The sequence below is a fragment of the Nothobranchius furzeri genome, chromosome 4 (assembly GCF_043380555.1).
Source record: "Nothobranchius furzeri strain GRZ-AD chromosome 4, NfurGRZ-RIMD1, whole genome shotgun sequence".
NCBI classification, from domain to species: Eukaryota; Metazoa; Chordata; class Actinopteri; order Cyprinodontiformes; family Nothobranchiidae; genus Nothobranchius; species Nothobranchius furzeri.
Genome location: NC_091744.1, coordinates 83,640,243 through 83,659,761, shown reverse-complemented (window position 1 = coordinate 83,659,761; position 19,519 = coordinate 83,640,243). Strand labels below are relative to the sequence as shown.

The 19,519-nt window shown below is 44.7% G+C and overlaps 2 protein-coding genes across 2 annotated transcripts; both read right to left on the bottom strand.

The window, feature by feature from the left end:
- Window positions 1–1,998: 1,998 nt before the first annotated feature.
- pla2g15 (phospholipase A2, group XV) lies at window positions 1,999–10,043 on the bottom strand. The gene is made up of 7 exons (XM_015965219.3): window positions 9,605–10,043; window positions 7,167–7,323; window positions 3,961–4,079; window positions 3,708–3,806; window positions 3,409–3,633; window positions 2,836–2,948; window positions 1,999–2,699 (listed from the first exon to the last, which is right to left on the bottom strand). Exons 1-7 carry the CDS (start codon window positions 10,026–10,028, stop codon window positions 2,298–2,300), a joined length of 1,539 nt encoding a protein of 512 aa, XP_015820705.3. The 5' UTR covers window positions 10,029–10,043; the 3' UTR covers window positions 1,999–2,297.
- Window positions 10,044–10,713: 670 nt separating this feature from the next.
- Window positions 10,714–19,259, bottom strand: lcat (lecithin-cholesterol acyltransferase). Its single transcript, XM_015965220.3, has 7 exons — window positions 18,960–19,259; window positions 18,308–18,464; window positions 15,002–15,117; window positions 14,815–14,910; window positions 12,863–13,087; window positions 12,539–12,734; window positions 10,714–11,534 (listed from the first exon to the last, which is right to left on the bottom strand). The coding sequence occupies exons 1-7, from the start codon at window positions 19,102–19,104 to the stop codon at window positions 11,171–11,173; spliced, it is 1,299 nt and encodes a 432-aa protein (XP_015820706.2). The 5' UTR covers window positions 19,105–19,259; the 3' UTR covers window positions 10,714–11,170.
- Between the last annotated feature and the right edge of the window lie 260 nt (window positions 19,260–19,519).

Genomic DNA, 19,519 nt, shown 5'->3' with positions numbered 1-19,519 from the left:
TTCCGTTAAGGCAATTGAAATCTATTACTTTTAAGCCTCCATCTTTAATTTCTTTGACCATTTGATCTTTCTTTATATAGTGTGGCTTATTTCTCCAAATGAAGTTAAAATTGATGATGTTAATCTTTTTAATTAGGTTGTTTGAAATTGCAGTACTGCAGGTTGGATAAACTAATCGAGATATACTCTCGATTTTGGTTAAAAAATGCGCCCCTAATATGGAGAGATCCTGTCGGTACAGGATCTGCTCGGGTGCAAGATCGGCTCGGGGTCCTTCGACTGCCGATGACGTCAAAGTACGGCAAACCCACTCGGACAAAATACACATCTTTATACTGTTGGAAATAATTTAGCAGTTTCGTTATTAAAATGTTTCTTACGACGTAAGTTTGTGTTTATAATGGTATTTGTAAAATAAAACACTAAATTGTATTCATAATGTTGAACTCCTCTTTGAGCGTAGTTCAGTTACGCTCATAGCTGCTAGCCAAAACTCTGGAGTAAAAAGTTTTCTGGCTGTACTACAATACCTATCTGTACTTATTTGATTGATGGTAGTTTTACTTTCTATTAGACTCCAAATGTAATCATTTGGCACGTTTCTAATTCATGATTTGTAAGGATGTAATCGGTGATAGCATTAGCATTCCTATGGGTTTTTCCATGTATATTAGCATTGCGCTAACCACTCGCTGCCAAATTGCAGCCTTTGTGATTAGAAAATCTCCTTTTGTCACATCGCAATTTAATTGCACATGAAATGAATCGTTCAGCCCTAATATACATGCAGCTCTATGCTAAAAGTGTATTTTCAAAGAGGTAATGATGGATTTCTTTGTAAAAGTTGTCCATCTTTCCAACAGATTTTTTTTTTCCAACAGAAAAATTTGCCTGGACCAACGTAACGTGATTACGTAAAGTTCATGTTCAGCCAATTCAACTACTTGACGTCATCAGCAGTCGAAGGACCCCCGACCCAATCTTGCACCCGAGCAGATCCTGTACCGACAACGGCTCTATATCTGTTTGATTTAAAATCAGTGTAAAATTATTAGCTGCACTTGTTTCACTTCACCTTCCAGTTTCAGCAGCTGGCGCTGATGTCAAATCAAATCACGTTTATTGTCACGTCACATGTGCAGGTACACTGGTACATGCGAGTGAAATTCTTGTGTGCGAGCTTCACTGCAACAGTTGTGCAAAAATACAATAACGTAAAATCAAGCAAAATATAAAAATGGCTAATCTAAGTAATAATATATATAGCATGTAAGGTATATACATTACTAAATGTGTGTGCTATTTTATTTTTCTACGTGTGAGTGGGAATGTGTGAAAGCAAAGCTGTTCCAAACCAATCCAGACATCGTTTCATCAGAGAAACTCCGTAACCGGGTGCCATGCAAATAGTTTACTCAGTAAAAGGCAGCACGTTTAACACACATTTCTGACAGCTCACAGCAGCTGGGATCCTTCAGAGGAACCGTTTTGGTCTGGCCCACTGGGAGCGTTATGGCAGGGTACAGTCACTCAGGTCAGAACGTCTCCAGAACAGGCGGCGAGTTTCACATCGTCTAATTACCTCTCCGTGCGTCTTAGCCGTACTTCCTGTCTGGATCAAGTCAAACTTGAGCCAAAGCTTTCAGAGAATCAGGAAATGAAACAGAAAAGAGGAAAGGGTTCTTTCGTGGGTTCTGGAACGAGCCGACAGGAGGAACCCTGATGCTTTTCATGACCAGGTCACATTGTCCCTAAGAACTCCAACAGCATCCTATAGCTTTCCTTAAACAATACAGAGGAGTTCTCCTCCTGGTGGTGATTAAACTTAGAATAAAGTTCATTTTCTTTCGGTTAATAAGACATAATTCTAACAACAAACCCACCTCTGGGGATCCGCGTGGCTGCATGGAAAACATTTAAGTGGAAATCACCAGAGATACCAGAAATCTAAGGTTTCACGGTGCTGATTAGTGTGTGCTTCACACATCGGATTAAATAATCAGACGCCTCCGGCTCCGACAGAACCCATCAGCTCTGGCAGGTATTGGCACAGACAGCACATCCCTGGGCTTTGACACATTTATACATATAAATCAATATTTTAGTCATAGTGCAGGTGAAATAAAAAGTTACATTGATATTTTGTAAATCTGAGACCAGTAGAAAAACATCGTAGGGCTACAGAAACATTTAGCATCTCTCCGATACAACAGGAACACTTTTAGTCGCGTCTGACGACACGAACCCTGAATCTTTGGCGGTCAGAGTCCAGGCGAACACTTGGGAGGGTAAACGAGTCACGGCGAGAACAGCACGGTTTTGATGTAGGCCACCGTCGTGAAGTTCGTCAGCATGTCCACGTGCTCGTTGCCCGTCAGCTCTTTGAGGACGACGGGTTGCTTCTGTCTCCCCGCCCAACGTTTACACTGAACAGCGCTCCGCAGGTTCACCGTCCCGTCGCCATCGCCGTACCCCACCGTCGGTTCCACGTCGGGGAACTTGTCGGAGTACTGGAAGGTCTCAGGAGTGGGGACGCCGGCGCCGTAGAGACAGTGGACGGCCACGCCGGGGGCCCTGAGGTCGGACACCAGCGGCTCGGTGTCCAGACGCATCTGCCAGCCTTCGTGGAAACCGATGTCGGCGTAGAGTCGCTCGTAGTCCTGCAGCGTGTAGTTGGCGGTGGGGGTTTGGACGAGAACCTGGAGGTGGATAAAAAACAAAACACTCTCAGATTCCTATTTTACGTGTTAAATCACCGCTTCGCGCTCTGAGCCAGATAATCTTAGCGCGTTGCTAACACAAAGGCCCAGAAGGCGTCACATCCTTCAGGCGGACCTGATCTTCGGGCCAGGAGTGGGCGTAAGGAAGGAGCCAGTTGGTGGAGACGGCAGAACGTTGTTGGGATCGGATCTTCAGTGAGCTGATGACCGGGATGCGGTTGTTATCGCCTAAAGTCAGAGAACAAGAACACAGATCAGACACACCAGAGTGACGTCGCTGTTGTTTACCTGGCTCAAGCATTTCAAAGGGTTCCCTTTATGAACCCTGATCGACTCGTTCAGCAGCGCTAATCTGTAAAAACAAGTCCTCTAGGCAGATGGGACCAAAGTTCTTTACCCACAATGCACAGCGGCGTGCCTGCTTATCAGCGCAAACACCAGCTGTCAGCACGGCGGGGGCGGCTGATGGTTTGGGCTTCTTCTGCAGCCACAACACCATAAACCTCTCTGGGTGGTCAAATCTGAGTGCGTCTGTCTGAACGCCGAATTTTGGACCGAATTGGGTCACGCAGCAGAACCGTGACCAACACTAACGAGGTCACAAATGAAATGACCACCGACTGTTTTCAACTCAGTTTGGATTGGTTGTGGTTTTATCAAAGAGTGACTCAGACAGCGCGTCTCTCACCAGACGTAACCACGCGGAGCGTTTTGGCCACGCCGGCCCACGGAGGTCCCAGACTGACGAAGGCCTTGATGTATTTGTCCTTCCACGCCTGCGACTGCTGGTTGAGGAAGAACAGGGTGTACATGTTCCCCATGCTGTGAGCGATGAGCACCACGGGCCCTCCGGCCTCCTCCGCCATCTCCTCAATCATCTTTTGCAGATCCAGGAAATATTCTTTATTCTCGTCTGGAGGATAGAAAAGACGGGAGGAGATGAGTCTCGCGTCCTCGGCCTGGCTGTGGGCCGTTAGCGTTTCTTACTCGGAGCTTTCCTCCAGTCGTAAGGAGCTCCTCTGACGTCGTCGTCTCTGGTGTAGCCCCACTCCACCATCGCCTGCACTATGCTGAAGAAATACATGCCTGAAACACACAAAATGTGTTCGAAGCTGTTGGCTAAAACACAGATCTGAGTTTTGTTTGTCATGCTTTGAGTGATTCTGCAAGAAAAACCCCAAAACATCTTTATGAGGACCTATCCAGATGTTCAGGGTGATCCCGATGCAAGAGGACTCACCAACGCTGCGTTTGCTGGGGTCCAGGTATTCCAGCGAATACGTTTTTCCGAAGCCTGGGACTCGGACGTTCACACCAGGAGGAGAGGAGGAGGTGCGCGTGGTCCCGTTATAGATCAGCCTGCACAGGTAAGCAGACCGGAGCTCAGGAACATCACACGAATACCTCAGAAACACTTCCTGTTGTAAAGCCGAGTCAACCGCACAAGCTTAGGATGTGTGAAAGCGACTTCCCTAACCGGTTTTATGTAGGGCTGCACAATATATCGTAAATATATCGTTATCGCGATATCAGCATGCACAATATGCATATCGAAAAGAGCAGATAAATATCGCAATGAATGGTCAGCTCAAATGTTTGCTACTCATGATGCATTCTGCCAGTCAAATGGAAGCGTGATGTTTTCTAACAAATCAAATAGAGCTCTTCACCCATTTGGCCAATCGGGTGGGTCGGGCAGCAGTAGCTCAACAGGTTGAGCGGGTTGTCCAGTAATCGGAAGGTTGCTGGTTCGATCCCGGCTCCGGACAGAGAATTCTGTTGTTGTGTCCTTGGGCAAGACACTTAACCCACCTTGCCTGCTGGTGGTGGTTGGAGGGTCCGGTGGCGCCAGTGCTCGGCAGCCTCGCCTCTGTCAGTGCGCCCCAGGGCAGCTGTGGCTACATCGTAGCTCATCCCCACCAGTGTGTGAATGTGTGTGAATGGATGAATGATACACTGTAGTGTAAAGCGCTTTGGAGTCCTTACTCTGAGAGGCGCTATACAAGTGCGGGTCATTTATCATTCTCATAGGTCAGATGCCCGCCCCCGAGGCAGACGGCACCTACTTTTAATGGTTAGCAAACACCTGAGTTAGCTTCGTTAGCTCTTTCTGCTGATTCTGCTTTTCTTGTTCATTTTCTTTTTCCCTTTCCTCACATCTTTTGCATTTCTCATGTTTATGTCTTTGTTTTTGATTATTTTTGTTCCCGAGTTAAGTTTTTATTTATCGCAAGTGATATCGTCATCGCAGCATTTCTCACTGCAGCCCTAGTTTTATGTCTACGGCGCAGATTCACCTCCGACGTCGCCAAGCAGGCGCGAGACCTCGACGGAAACACGAACGGACGCCTCCAGACACGTAGGAGTTTTCATGTGGAAAACAGCTGATAAATAAGCAGAAAGGAGACGTTTCTTCTGGAAAAGCAAACATAACCTTAAAGGTGAACATGAGTTCAAATATAAACATTCAGCAACTCCATAAATACAAAAACCGGATTTGTTCGTTTGAATTTTAATTAGAACATGTTGGATGCGAGTTTAATGTCATTTATAAAGACTTAAATGTCCTTATTTACATTTTCAGGAGTTAATTCTATATTTTATTAAAGTTCAACTACAGCAAAGCTAAAGATGAACGTTTTAGTGCAGCGGTAGACTCAATGTCGATTAAAACCCAACTAACCAAACTGCTTCCTGCATTCATTTGAGCCAATGATGTCAGAGAAGATATTGGTCCTAGTGGGTCTACTGGGTTTCTGGTCCAACATCCAGCCATCCTCCAGTAGTTCCTGCTTGGCTCTGTCCTAACAGACCGAGTGCCGCCGGGTTTCCACGGCTCGGTTTGGGCTTTGGTTTCTTCACCCGAACTGGAGCGACGGCACCCTGAGCTGAGGCGAAGGGTGAGCTCCTCGCTGCTGAATGACACAGGACCAGCAGCTCTTCAGAAATAAAAATGGACGAGAACTCGGCCACCGCGGAGGTCTTAAACGCACGACAACATTTAGCTGGAGGAGCACAAGAGGAGTAACATGAAATAACTCAGGGTTGTCAGAGTCAGGGTAGGGCATTGACGTGCAGTGTGGGAACATTAGTTTCCTTCTTCTGCACCTTCTAAAATCATCTGGACTCATTTGAGTGCTCCAGCTCTCCTGCCTTACATTCACGTTGTCCTCCAGCAGCAACCTGTGAGTGGACGACGCGCAGAGAATAATCCACGAGATTTAAAAAGTCAGCCACCATTGGCTTGTCTGGACAGAAAATATGTACATTAAAGTTAAAGTCTCATAGTCACCATCACACGCTGGTGAAATTCAACTCCACCTGTGACCCAACCCCCATGGGGAGCGGTGAGCTGCAGCAGCGGCTGTGCTCGGGAACTATTTGGTGGTTTAACCCCCCTAAAGCCTGATTCATGCTTCTCCGTCAGCTCCAAAAGGGAGAGACACGCACGGACGGAGATGTTTTGCCCTCATGCTTCTCCGTCTCCTGGGGAGTGTTGCAAAGCAATTCCCCGCCAGGACAGCAGAGGGCGTAGCGCTGTTCTGTGGTATCCTGTCATGTATCGGTCCAAGATAGTGTGTTTATATTGTGTTTTTTTTGTATATAAGAGACTTTTTAACACTGACAAATTTGTCTCTCATCCTCCTCCACCTCTTCATGCGCTCGCCACCTCTAAACCCACGTTTCCTGTCATTTCCGTCCACAAATAAAACGCTTGCTGCGCATCTTTTCACTCCTCCAGTCACGGGGGAATTAAACATTCATATTTGTAGAGTTTTTTTGCGAGGTATTCTTCAAGCTGCTCCGCGTCTGCCGCTAGTTATCCTCGGCTCTCTTTACGTTTTTGAGGGCGCAATGGCGGCGCTGTAGACGACAGCGGCGCCCTGACCAATCACAAGCTTGTGTTGTCCGTCTCGACGGACGGATGTTTAGAAAAGAGAGCTCGACACCGTCCGTCCTTGCGGAGCTCTCCAGCAGGCCCGCAAGGACGAATAATGGCGTTGCGTGTCTCTGCGCTGACGCAGAAGCATGACTCAGGCTTAATAAAACCCCTTAAAGCTGAGTGTCGAGCAGGGAGGCGTTGGGCCCCATTTCTGAAGTCTTTGGTATGACCCAACCGGGATTAGAACCCCGCTCTCCCAGTCCCAGGGCGGATGCTCTACCACTAGGCCACTGAGAAGGTGAGTACCCAATAAATAAGTCTTGATGGTGTCTTGGAATAGTCTCACCGAGAAACTCTAGAAGTCGTCTACAAAGTTATTGTTGGGTCTTGGTGAACGATGGATGAGAATAATGAGGAGACGAGGGAGCGACCCAGTTCAAATGAACAAAGTTCACAGCTGGAGAACTCACAGAAAAGGATAATTGCTAGATCTTCATACTAAGTCCTCAAATTTTCCATTGATGACATTCATAATCTATAATACTTTCCACAAAACGACTCACCTGATGTTGTCGATCCAGCAGTCGATGGCGACGGGGACCAGCAGCTCCAGATTGAGCCACAGGGTGAAGAAGAAGTCGGTCTTCTTGTAGCAGATGTAATGGACCACGCTGGGCTTGTCCAGCTTCGCCTCCAGCTGGTTTCCCAGATCCCCCGGGACTAAAACGATCCGGTCAGAAACAGGCATTAACATTGATCCCAGACCCACTCTGGTGCTGCAACTCCCTATCCTCACGTCTGTTAGCGAGAGAACGACTCTTCAGCTCCTCCAGAGTCTGGAACACCGACTTAGAGACGCGAGCTGACCGTTTCGTGCAGGTACAGCACGTTTGAGCAGACGGGAAAACAAACGCATCAACTTTAATAGTTGTAACTGGGATCATGAAGAATAATCAGAGATCTGTTTCTGTTTTGATCACATTTAATCTGATTCCAGCAACAAGTTTCAACACATCAAACTAATTTAAAAGAACCTGCAGGAAAGTAGGACTGGAAGTTCTACAGGGAGATGCACTCCTCAAGATCCTGGTTCTGGTCTATAGGGCCTTACATGGACAAGCACCATCTTACATTGGTGATCTTCTTAGTCCCTACACCCCCAGCAGGTCCCTGAGGTCCAGTGATCAAAGCCTACTGGTTGTGCAGCACCAGGCTAAAGGTCAAAGGTGACAGATCATTTGCTGCTATGGCCCCCAGACTCTGGACCTCTCTCCCCCTGAGCCTGAGATCAGTGGACTCAGTGGTCTCCTTTAAAAAGCAGCTGAAGACTCACCTGTTCAAGCTGGCTTTTGTATGACCTTCTTCACCTCTCTCTCTTTATTCTGCTCTCCCCACCTATTCCACCTTCCTCAGGATCCACTGGTTTCCCTCTTTCCTGTTCACTCTCTCTCTTTCTTTAACATTTTTTTCTTTTAAATCGCAATTGCTTATTTCTGCTCATTTTAAACATTTTCTAAATGCTTTTTAAAATATTTTTATATATTTTTTTGTTTTGTTTTTATGAAGCGCCTCGTGATTTTTATCTTGAGAGGCGCTATAGATATGATATTTTCTTCTTCTTCAAGAGTCTGCTACTGGACACATTTAGTCAGGATGGCGAAACACAAACACCCTCCTGTCTGGGCTCGATCGTCCTCATTGATCTTAGGGTCACTGATCCTTCACTGGCTGCTGTTTCACAACCAAAAACACTCGAAATTATCTCCTCCAACGCAGACAGAACATTGATTTGAACGGATTGTTCAAAACACACACACACACACACACACACACACACACACTACTGAAAACCAAAGGGGACAGGGCCTTTCAGACTATTGCACCTAGACTTTGGAACAGTCTACCTTCAAATCTCCGTCTCTCTAACACTGTAGAGATCTTTAAAAATCATCTAAAAACTCACCTTTTCATCCAGGCGTTCCCTCCCTAAATGTTTCAGAAAGATGGCTTTGTTCGGGTTCACACCTTCACTTTGTTTATACTCATGATTTTATTTTCTATTTTATCACTGCTATTGTTTTTCTGGTGTTTTTATTGGTTAGAGGTATTTGCCCTGATCTTTATCATGTTGTACAGCGCTTTGTGATTTATATCTGAGAAAGGCGCTATATAAATAAACTTTTACTTACTTACTTACTATAGACCAGCAGCTAATCATCTCAGGAGTTTAACTTTGCACAAGTTTAATCGTAGCGACTCTCAGATCAAACTCTTATCGGGCTTGTGTTGACATTCTGAGCAACAGACTGATGAAATGAGATCCCGCCACAGCGCAAACCTGGAGGAAGGTGCCCGGCGGTTTTAGTTTTAGCCGCTCATCAACTCCAGGTGAACAGAAAAGTCCCAGGAGAGGTGAGGAGGGAAAGGCTCATGAGTCGGATGCTGCTCCTGGTCATGAGATCATGACTGGTAACACACACACACACACACACACACACACACACACACACACACACACACACACACACACACACACACACACACACACACACACACACACACACACACACACACAAATCCATCAGTTTCTCTCTGGGAATCACTTTTTGGTGCTAGACCGTTATTTTTTTCTAGCTGTCCAGTTGGATAATCTTTGATTTATCTTTAATTAAACTGAACAAAGTGGAAAAGCTGCACCTTTTCTGACGCATCATCCTATTTTATTCCCTACAGCCTCTGTATATGCCCACATAGAGCCTAAACCCTTTTAAATAGTTGTGCCATAGTTGGAAACGCGTTTATCCTCACATGGGGTTCGGGTCGGACGGAAACATCGGTCCAAACATTGTGATCAAACCCACTTCATGTTCTGTTTAGTGTCTGTTCTACCGGGAAAAACTGGAAACTCGATGTTCCCACCCAACAACAACAGGAAATTAACTTCCGGACACGCCGTTGTCATCCTGCTACATCAGAACCAGAACCGACTCGTGACACTTACTCAGGACGACAGGAGGTCTCCGACAGGACTTGTTGCCGAGACATTTCTCGGGTCTCCCGCTGCTCCGAGCCGACATCATCAACAACAACACGCCGACAGAGAGCGCGGTGACCCGGTGCCGACCCGCCATGACTCCCGATGTCTCATAGCCAAACGGTCCTCTTCCCGGTGTGAGCAGCTCCGCCACCGAGTCGTTCTGCTTCTCCCTTAAATCCACCCGAGGTGCCAAACATCCGATAACGATGGCCAGTAAACAAAAACAGTCACGAGGTTCGGATAACAGAGAAATCCAACCAGGAAATTTAGCAATCAAGGCACAACTAATCCATCGCAGATGTCGTCGAGCCGCGGAGTGTCTCAGCACGCACAGTATGGCAGGCTGTTGGAACATGTAATCAAACCACACTTTCACACATTGATTCATTTTAGTGAAAATTAAAAGTTAACATTGATTTTGGCAAAAATAAAAACCAAGATTTAATATTATGTAAATTAATAATAATAATAATGACACTGCTACTGCTAAAAACATAATATATTTGCTATTATTGTTGGACAACAGTGTAGAAAAGTGTAGAATGAATATTTCCAAGCAACAATTCCTATAGATTACAATAATCTGTTTACGGCTTTGTCTCTAAACGTACAAAACAATGAACAAATAAATGTAGAGAAGTAGAATTTGTCGACAGAAACTTGACGTTAAATACTGATTTTGACAGGAAGATAAACCTTTTTCTGAACAATAAATTATAACTTTGCTTTCCATAAAGAAACCCAAAGTCTGAATGTCATATTGTGCTTTAAAAGGGAAGTAAAACCACAACGTTTACTTCTGTGATGGTTTTAATCATTTGAAGGTACAAAACCAAATTCATAAACAAAAAATACCTCTAATGTTTACAGAGGCGTTTGGATCTGAAACAAGCTGTCCTACAGGAGAATGTCTTTCTTAAAGCAGTTTGTGAATCTTTGCAGTTTAGTTTAAATCTCCAGACTTAAAGAGGCTCAGATGAAAACATCTGGATAGTTTTACAGTAAAGCTATCCAGATGTTCGAGGCGTTTTAACCTCAGCGTGGTAAAGGCTGACGTTAAAAACACAAACACAGACTGTGAAAAGTGACTTTTATTCCTTTTTAAAATGCAAAAATAAGAGTGTGTGAACTGTTTTTGCACATCTTCAAAAAAAAAAGTGAAATTCAAGTTCTTCTGAAAATTTGTAGCTTTTAAAAACAGTGGAAAACACTTGCTTAGTGCTGGATTCTACAAACATATAAAAACCTAAAAGAAACACTTTATTAGACCGGTCTTTTGGGTGTTCGTATATTAAACAGAATACAGGTTTTATTTGACCAAACAGAACATGTAACAGAACAGAATAAATGAAGTGTCTGAGTCAAATAAGTTTACTGCGATTTAAAGACTTTCTGATTGATCAGCGCAGAGACCCGAGTCGAACAGGCCGAAGGTTCAAATCCACACTGGTTTGCAGCTTTTTGAACCACAGGCGGCCGTGGGAAGCAACCTGAAGTCAGTGATGTCAGAAAGTGGCGCTCTGATGTCAGTCATTTAGCCTCAAAACGGACATCAACCTCTTTGGGTGCGTCTGATTTGCCCTCCAGGATCTGCTGGATTTGATCGAGCACCTTTTCGTGGAACACTATGTCCAGGTGAGGCAGTCCTCTGTATTCTGTCACGTGGACGGGCTGCTCCTGCTGCCCTACCCAGCGTTTGCACAGCCCCATGCTGAAGCTGTCCACTGTATCGTCCCCGTCTGCGTAAACAAAGTCCACCGGGTCTCCGTCAGGAAACTCTGCATCATAGATGTGTGTGACGGGAGTCGGAAGCCCCACGCCGTACATACACCACACCTCTACGCCAGGCGGGTGGAGAGCACCGGTCAGGTTCTTGGTGTCCTCCCACTTATACCTGCAATCAACCCAAAAATAGTTCCACGTCAAAAACCACGAACAAAGACGATGCAGCAGAACAGAGATTTTAGAGGTGATAGACGGTCGTTTTCTGTCCAAACATCCTGATCAATGATCTTCATATACAACACGAATCTCAGCCTTTAAAAGAGCGCTGGTAGAAGAGCTAAACTCAAGTCTTTTACAGGTGAATGGATCATCAAGCAGCAGCAGATGGACCTAAAACCCAACCGACCTGGACCGGCCGGTTCAGAGTACGCATCAATAAACAAGCTTCGTTACGTCAGGCTAAATCAACAAACGCTTAACTGGAAAAACGGGACAATTTTCTTTAAACGCAACAGAGAAAGTTTTAAAATCAAGTCTAATTAATGCTTTTACTTCTATTCTGTGTGTAAATATTTGATTAATGAATGAATTGGAACTTTTATTTTACCAGAACAGGAATTAAACAAGTAACTGTTGATGTCATTGTCCAGCTGACTCATCAAAGAAGAAGAAGAAAATATCATTTCTATAGCGCCTCTCAAGATAAAAATCACGAGGCGCTTCACAACAACAAAAACAAAAAATATAAAAAATTGTAAAAATATAAAAATGCATTTAGAAAATGTTTAAAAATATATTTAAAATGAGCAAGAATAAGCAATTGCGATTTAAAAGAAAAAATGTTAAGAAAGAGAGAGAGTGGATAGGAAAGAGGGAAACCAGTGGATCCTGAGGAAGGTGGAATAGGTGGGGAGAGCAGAATAAAGAGAGAGAGGTGAAGAAGGTCATACAAAAGCCAGCTTGAACAGGTGAGTCTTCAGCTGCTTTTTAAAGGAGACCACTGAGTCCACTGATCTCAGGCTCAGGGGGAGAGAGGTCCAGAGTCTGGGGGCCACAGCAGCAGATGATCTGTCACCTTTGACCTTTAGCCTGGTGCGCTGCAAACCAGATTTGTCCCCTATACAAAGACGTTTCATGTTTTATAGATTAAAAAACAGTAAAAGTGGAAGTCACCAGCCATCCTCGTAGCCGATGTCTGCGAAGAAGCGCTGGTAGTCCCTGTGGGTGTAGTTAAAGGTCGGCGTGGAGACAAAAACGTGGTCCTGTGGCCAGATGTCCTCAGACGGCAGCATCCACAGGTTGGTTGTCACCATCCTCTGCTTCTGGCGGATCTTGATGTTGGAGATCATTGGGATGCCGTCGTTCTCACCTGCAGAAAATAAAAAAATATGGGTGAATAAAATGATTTAGTTGGAATTAAGTTGTCAGGTCCAAGAAAAATAAGGTAATTCCGCGTTCTGAGACTTCCAGATTGAGCGTGTTTTTATTTGGAACTACCTGAAGCTAAGACTCGGACCACTTTGACGGCACCCCCCCATGGAGCACCCAGGGAGATGAAGCCCCTGATGTACTTGTCCTTCCAGGCTTGAGGCTGCTGGTTGAGGAAGTACAGGACGTAGTTGGAGCCCATGCTGTGTCCCAGAAGGTAAATGGGTTTCTGGTACTGCTCGTACATCTCCTCCACCAGGGCCCGCAGCTTCGTTAGGTACTCCGTGTTCTCGTCTGCGGAGAAAAAACAAAAACGGCTGTTTATGCATCACAATGTAATAAATACACTCTAGAGTTACGGTCATTTTAATGATTTTCCTCCAAAATCCATCATCTGCCTGACCTCATAGTTTTACATATCCTCTTTTACCAAAGCACGACACGTTTTAGATGATTTTTGTTCTACCTAATGTACACAAGACCCAAACAAAACAAACGTCAGCAGCTAGTTGGTGAATAAAACTGGAGTAAGTAGTGGTAAGTGTCAGGGATTGGATGAAAGTAAGCCTAAATGTGACATTTTCCATTTTTTTATGCATATTTTTTAAAGGGGCATTATGGAAGTTTGACAGCCAAAACATGTATAGAAATAATAAATGTCTTCTTCATACATTCTCCTGCAATGCCCTGGTCCTGTAGAATGAGCCCTGGCATTTTTACTGTGATTGCCTGTTTTTCTGTAAAATCACAGAAAAAGAGAGATGCTCGGGTCGAGCAGGCTGCTTCATGCGCGTTCACGCTCAGGCATCGCCCGTAGCATTTGCTATCCGTAGCTTTAGCAGCAGAGAGAGAGGCAGTGCCACTTTGTCGCTGTTCCTAACGCCTAGTGACAAAGCTAGCTACATTTCTGAGGACCCTTAGCTACTTTCTGTAGAACTTTCTTCTAGATATTTCCTGCAAATTAGCAGCAAAATAGCTATTTTCACTCCGAACCGTTCTTTGGTTTGACGTTGTTTCAGCTGTCATCAAGGATATAAATGTTACAGATACAAATAATGTCACTGGCACTTTAGCTAACTTTGTAAAATGTCGGACTCTCGTGCAGAAGACCTGGGTTTGATTCTGGGTGTGAACATAGTTTATTTAGTTTCTTTTTTACATTAATGGGATAATTTTTACAGTAAGACGCCCAAATTTTTATTTGAGACTCCCCGAACTGCGTTGAATTCACAGATAAAAAAAGATGTGGGTTCAACTTTCATTTTGGAACAATTTGTCAAGCAAGGGAAGGGAATGATCTGAGCATGCAGGAGGACTGACCCATCATAAACCTTTGTCGGCTGTGCTGAAGAGAAAGGTACAGAACCACATTATTTAATTAATTAGCTGCGTGTTCTCCTGTCCTCTGGGCCACACACACACACACACACACACACACACACACACACACACACACACACACACACACACACACACACACACACACACACACACACACACACACACACACACACACACACACACACACACACACACACACACACAGGACTGTCTCGGCTGTTATTTTCGTTAAGGAGTGTGCACGTACAGCATGAGCGCCTCGTGCACGAGCCTACTATTGAAGCTGCCATTACGCTTTTGGCCTGAGGGGGCAATCGCGAGCATAAAATTCAAAACTCCGAAAAGTCCCTTTAAGAATTAAAGAAGTAAAAAAATGGCTGATGCTGGATTTTCTTGTCAGAAAACATCAACTGAATGTAAATGTTGGGTTTTCTTCTAGAGGCTCTGACTTCATCAGGTGATGTCTTCACAACTTATCCTGCTGCAAGTGGGAACTTTTGTTTAAAAAAAGGTCTTCTGAAGTCACACACTGAACATTTGTGATCCCTGGGAGATGTTCTGCAGCCTTCTTTCTCTCTGATGCACGTTTTGATCACATCTCCACGTTTGCATGTTCACCCCAGATACGAGCGTGCGTGGTGGTGAAAAGCCGCCGGTCTGCAGCATGAGGGACTTCTTACGTGGCGCTAATCTCCAGTCGTACGGAGCTCCACGGACCGTCTCGTTCCGGATGTAGCCAACGTTCTCCAAACTCTGCACCATGGTATGAAAATAACCTGAACAAGAACGTCACAAGGTCAACTTAGTCTGATGAAGCTATTTGGATTTTGTTCCTCAGATCAGCTGGTAAAGATTGGTTTCTCTCACCAGCCAGTTTGTTACTGTCCAGGTACTCTATGGAGTAGGTTTCCCCAAAGCCAGGGACCCGTACCTGGACCCCAGGTGCGTTGGTGGACCGTCGAGTCGTCCTGTTGTAAACGAGCCTGGACAGAAAACAACAGCTCAACGGATTTTTTTGAATCTCTCCAAAAATTATAATTTTGAAATTCAACTGATGAACGAATGATATAGCTGTACGTAGCAGAGGAGCACTCGGGGGAGTAAAGCTCACCCCCGTGAGTCTTGGTCTGACACACGTGGAGTCGAAAGGTGAGTTTCTTGTTTATATTTTACTCACCTGCGTGCTCCAGCCCCACTTCTGTCGGCTGTGGAGCACCAACTTGTGAGTGGATGATGCGCAGAGTGCTTTATTCTAAACTGATAGTAATTTTTACAGACACAGATCTCATCATCATCATCATCATCATATACTCTAAACTTTGCAAGGTGTGGGCCCAAACAGTGGAGGTAAAAGTCCCTGTTGGCCACAAAATGTGCTTCTTCTCGTCCCTCTTTTACACAGGCAACCTACAACCTGCTGGATCTCCACCCAGCTTGGGGTTTTTAAGGCGTTTTCTGCTCTTGCCGCCTGCTTTAACTATAAACAGTAGCAGTTTAATGTCCAGCACTGTTCCAGGGGAGTTTAAACACGTTGTTGTTCGGACACATTCAAACAAACCAGGGAGTGACCCTGAAATCTTCTCCAACTGTAGGCCCATTTCTAATTTGCCTTTGTGTGCTAAGACACTTGGGCGTGTTGTGTGTCTGCAGCTTCAGACTTTTCTAGCTCAAAATAACATTTTGGAACCGTTTCAGTCTGGCTTCAGGGACACAGAACTGAAAGTGCCCTCTTAAAAAATTCAAATGATATATTTTTAGTAACTGATGCTAGGGAGGCTGTGGTTCTGCTGCTGCTGGACTTAACAGCAGCTTTTGACACTGTTGACCATCAGATGTGTTGAATCGACTGGAACACTGTGCAGGACTCTCGTGTTCTGCGTTAGAGTGGATGAGGTCCTGTCTGATGGATGGGACTTTTTCTGTTTCCCTTGGCTCTTTTTCATCCAGAGACGCAGAGCTTAGGTGGGGGTTCCCCAGGGCTCTGTTTTGAGCCCCCTGCGGTTCTCGCTCTATCTCTTACCACTGGGACTGTGGTTTAAAGAGCAAGTCACCCCCTACCAGAGTATTACTCCACTCCTATTTCCTGTTTGAAATGCAACAAATGCTGTTGCCTAGCAGATCGAGAGGGCGGAGCTGCTAACAAATGCGCACACACACAGGCTCACAACGACATTGTGACATCATATGGTACCAGCAAACGTTCTAGGGTACCTCTTAGCCAATAGTGATGGCAGATTTAAATTCAAATGCAGTGCAGAGTTTTTACCTGACAACGGCACAACACTGACAGTTTTAGACAGAAAATTTAAATTTTAACTAAAATGCACTAAAGTGCAAAACTATTGACTACACGTGTCAGCAGCACGATTAGACACACATTTATGTAGTTTTTCAGAAAAAAAGTTGGTTTGGGGTGACTTGCTCTTTAAGAAACATAAAATTAGCTTCAATCTCTATGCTGATGATTGTCAGCTTTATTTGCCAATTCAGCAAGGGGCCAGGGGTAGCATACAGCCGCTGGTGAGCTATTTACAGGACGTTACTCAGTGGATGGGATCCAATTTCCTGAGTGTAAATGAGGGCAAAACCGAAGTTAATAGTTTTTATCCCAAATGACTGTCAGCTGCCTGGATTGGACCTTTTATCGCTGCTCTCCCACAAGAAGTCTGTGATCACACATTTGGGTGTTAAAATAGACTCTGCAGGTAAATTCTGTTGTTTGTTCTTTTTTTTACCGGTTGAGGCGCTTATCTAAGATTAAGTCGATCCTCCTAAAACGGGAGTTGGAAACCACAGCCGATGCTTTTACTACCTCGAGATTAGAGTACTGCAGCTCTCTGTATGCTGGCTCGAGCCGGTCCTTACTGACTCGGCAGCAGCTTCTCCAGAATGTTGTTGCCAGGTTTCTTTATGGAGCACGGAAGTGGAAGCATGTCACTCCCCTCCTGACTGCTTTGGACTGGTTACCAGTGAAACACTCTATCTTATTCAAGATCCTGGTCTTTGTTTTTAGCTCTTTGTCTGGAACTGCCCCACCATATTTGGCCTCACCCGCTGACCCGCTACGTCTCTGCAAGATCGCTAAGTTCGGGTTTGGGTCAGAGTGACCCCCCGGTGGTTCTGTGGTGAAAGCGTGAGTCCAGAGGTGATCGTGCCTTTTCAGCTCTGGGTCCTTGGCTTTTGAACCAACTGCCACTGGAAACAAACCAGTCCACATCGCTGCCCACTTTAAGCTAGGCTGAAGGTTCATCTTAGGTCTAGTTCTTAGCTTTAGTTTTTAATGTTGTGCTCACTTTTGTTTTATGGCTTTTTAAATAGAATATTTACTAAGGAATTACAATGCAACCATAGAAACACTACTTATATATGTTTTGTGTGCGTGTGTGTGTGTGTGTGTGTGTGTCTGCTCTGTCTTCTCCCTCCCCAGTGAGTCGTGGAGGATGGCTGCTTATACTGAGCCAGGATCCTCTGGAGGTTTCTTCCTGTTAAAAGGGAGTTTTCCTCTCCACTGTCGCTGCATGCTTGCTTAGTATGAGGATTGCTGTAAAGACTCTGACAGTAAAGACTCTGACACTAGTCAGTGACTCGGTGCAACCTGCTGGGTTCCTTATATAGGAAACCTTTTACTGATTGGCTTAATGACCTGACCTGTAGATAAATGTTTACTGTGTGAAGGTCCTTGAGACGACTCTTGTCGTGATTTGGCGCTATATAAATGAACTTGAATTGAATTAATCTTTTACTGCATTTTAAATGTTGTATTTCTACATTTTATTATACAGCTGAGCTGTTTTATTGTGTTTCAGTTGTTCTCAACACTTAGTTCAGCACCTTGGGTCCCCTTGATGGGGGGGGGGGGGGGGGGGGGCTTTATAAATAAAGTTGAATGAATGACTCATTAAAAAATGTGATCATTTTTAGTTGTAGGTAAAATAGATTTAAAATAAGCATTTTAGTAAAAATCTGAACATAAAAATGTTAATGTGTCTCTTTACATTATTATTATTATTTACATAGACAGGCTATAGAGATAATCATTCTGCCACTGGGGGCCGCACAAAATTACTCCAAGGGCCTCAAATGGCCCCCGGGCCACACTTTGAACACGCCATCTTTCTAAGGGCTAAAAGTTCACGGATGACATGATTTTCAGTATTTGTCCATCAGCGTTACCTGATGTTATCGATCCAGCAGTCCACTCCGATGGGCATGAACATGTTCAGGTCAATCCACAGAGGAAACCAGTGCTCCGTTTTCTTGTAACACAACCAGTGAACCAGCGTTGGCTTGTCTACCTTCGCCTCCAGCCGGTTCCCCAAACTCCCCGGCACTGAACACAAAACCAGGAAAACAAACCTGCGATTTCAGTTAGAGAAAAGCAAACAGCTGCGGATTACTCTCACTCTTCTACTCATCTTTAGAAGTTATAAAGAACATCTTTTGTTCCAGGACTGCTTTGGAAAGCTGCTATATTTAGACTTATATAAGGAAACTGACCTTTGACCTTATAGCTGTAATTCTTGGCAGCTTTTGCTCAAGTTTGGTCACTTTCCAAAATAAAAGGCATTTCTCAGCACCAGGTGAGATAAAAATCACTTTTCAGCTATAAAAACCAACGTTAAGGTGTAATAACAGCACTCGCTTACTTAAATACGTTTGATGATGAATAATAGTGAGTTTTAGTGTTTAAATGCTACACAAAAGACCATGCAGGAGGATTACTTCTAAAACCTTTATTAAAACCAAAAACAGAATAGATTTTGACCTCTGAGAGCTTAAAACACTCCCAGTTGGGACTAAACTCCAGAATTAGCCCGGTTCTTACCGATAATGAGCGGTGAGGTGTCGTTGCTCAGAGGTTTGGGTTTGGTGCTGGGGGGAAAAACCAAATTAACGATCCAGAATCCCGCGGAGTGATCCAGCAGAAGCAGGACGAGCAGCACCGAGCCAAGATGGCCCGAGGATCCCATCTTCTCTGCGGAGTCCGGTCCGGTCCGGTCGGCGCTTTGACGCGCAGCTGGGGAGCAGCTGGAGGAGGAGGAGGTCGAGCCAGAGGTGACGTTTCTGTGTCCCACCAGGAAGGCTGAGACAAACGGCTCTCTGCCCTATTGATCCCCAGATCAGCCTTTATTTACACAACAGGAAGTCAATGATTAAGGAAAAGTGCAACTAAAAAAAAAAGGTCACAGATGATAAAATTCTCCAGCTGTGAGACCCATCCAGCTGTTGCTGCCTTTAGGGACTCTCTGTAAAATCCAGCTTTTACAGGAGGGCGGAATGAGAATTAAACTTTTAAATCATCAGCAAACTAGTTTCAAAAATAGACAAAGAATCAGAAATGTTCTCATTAGATTGAGATGTGGGGAAGTGAGCTTAGCTTCAATA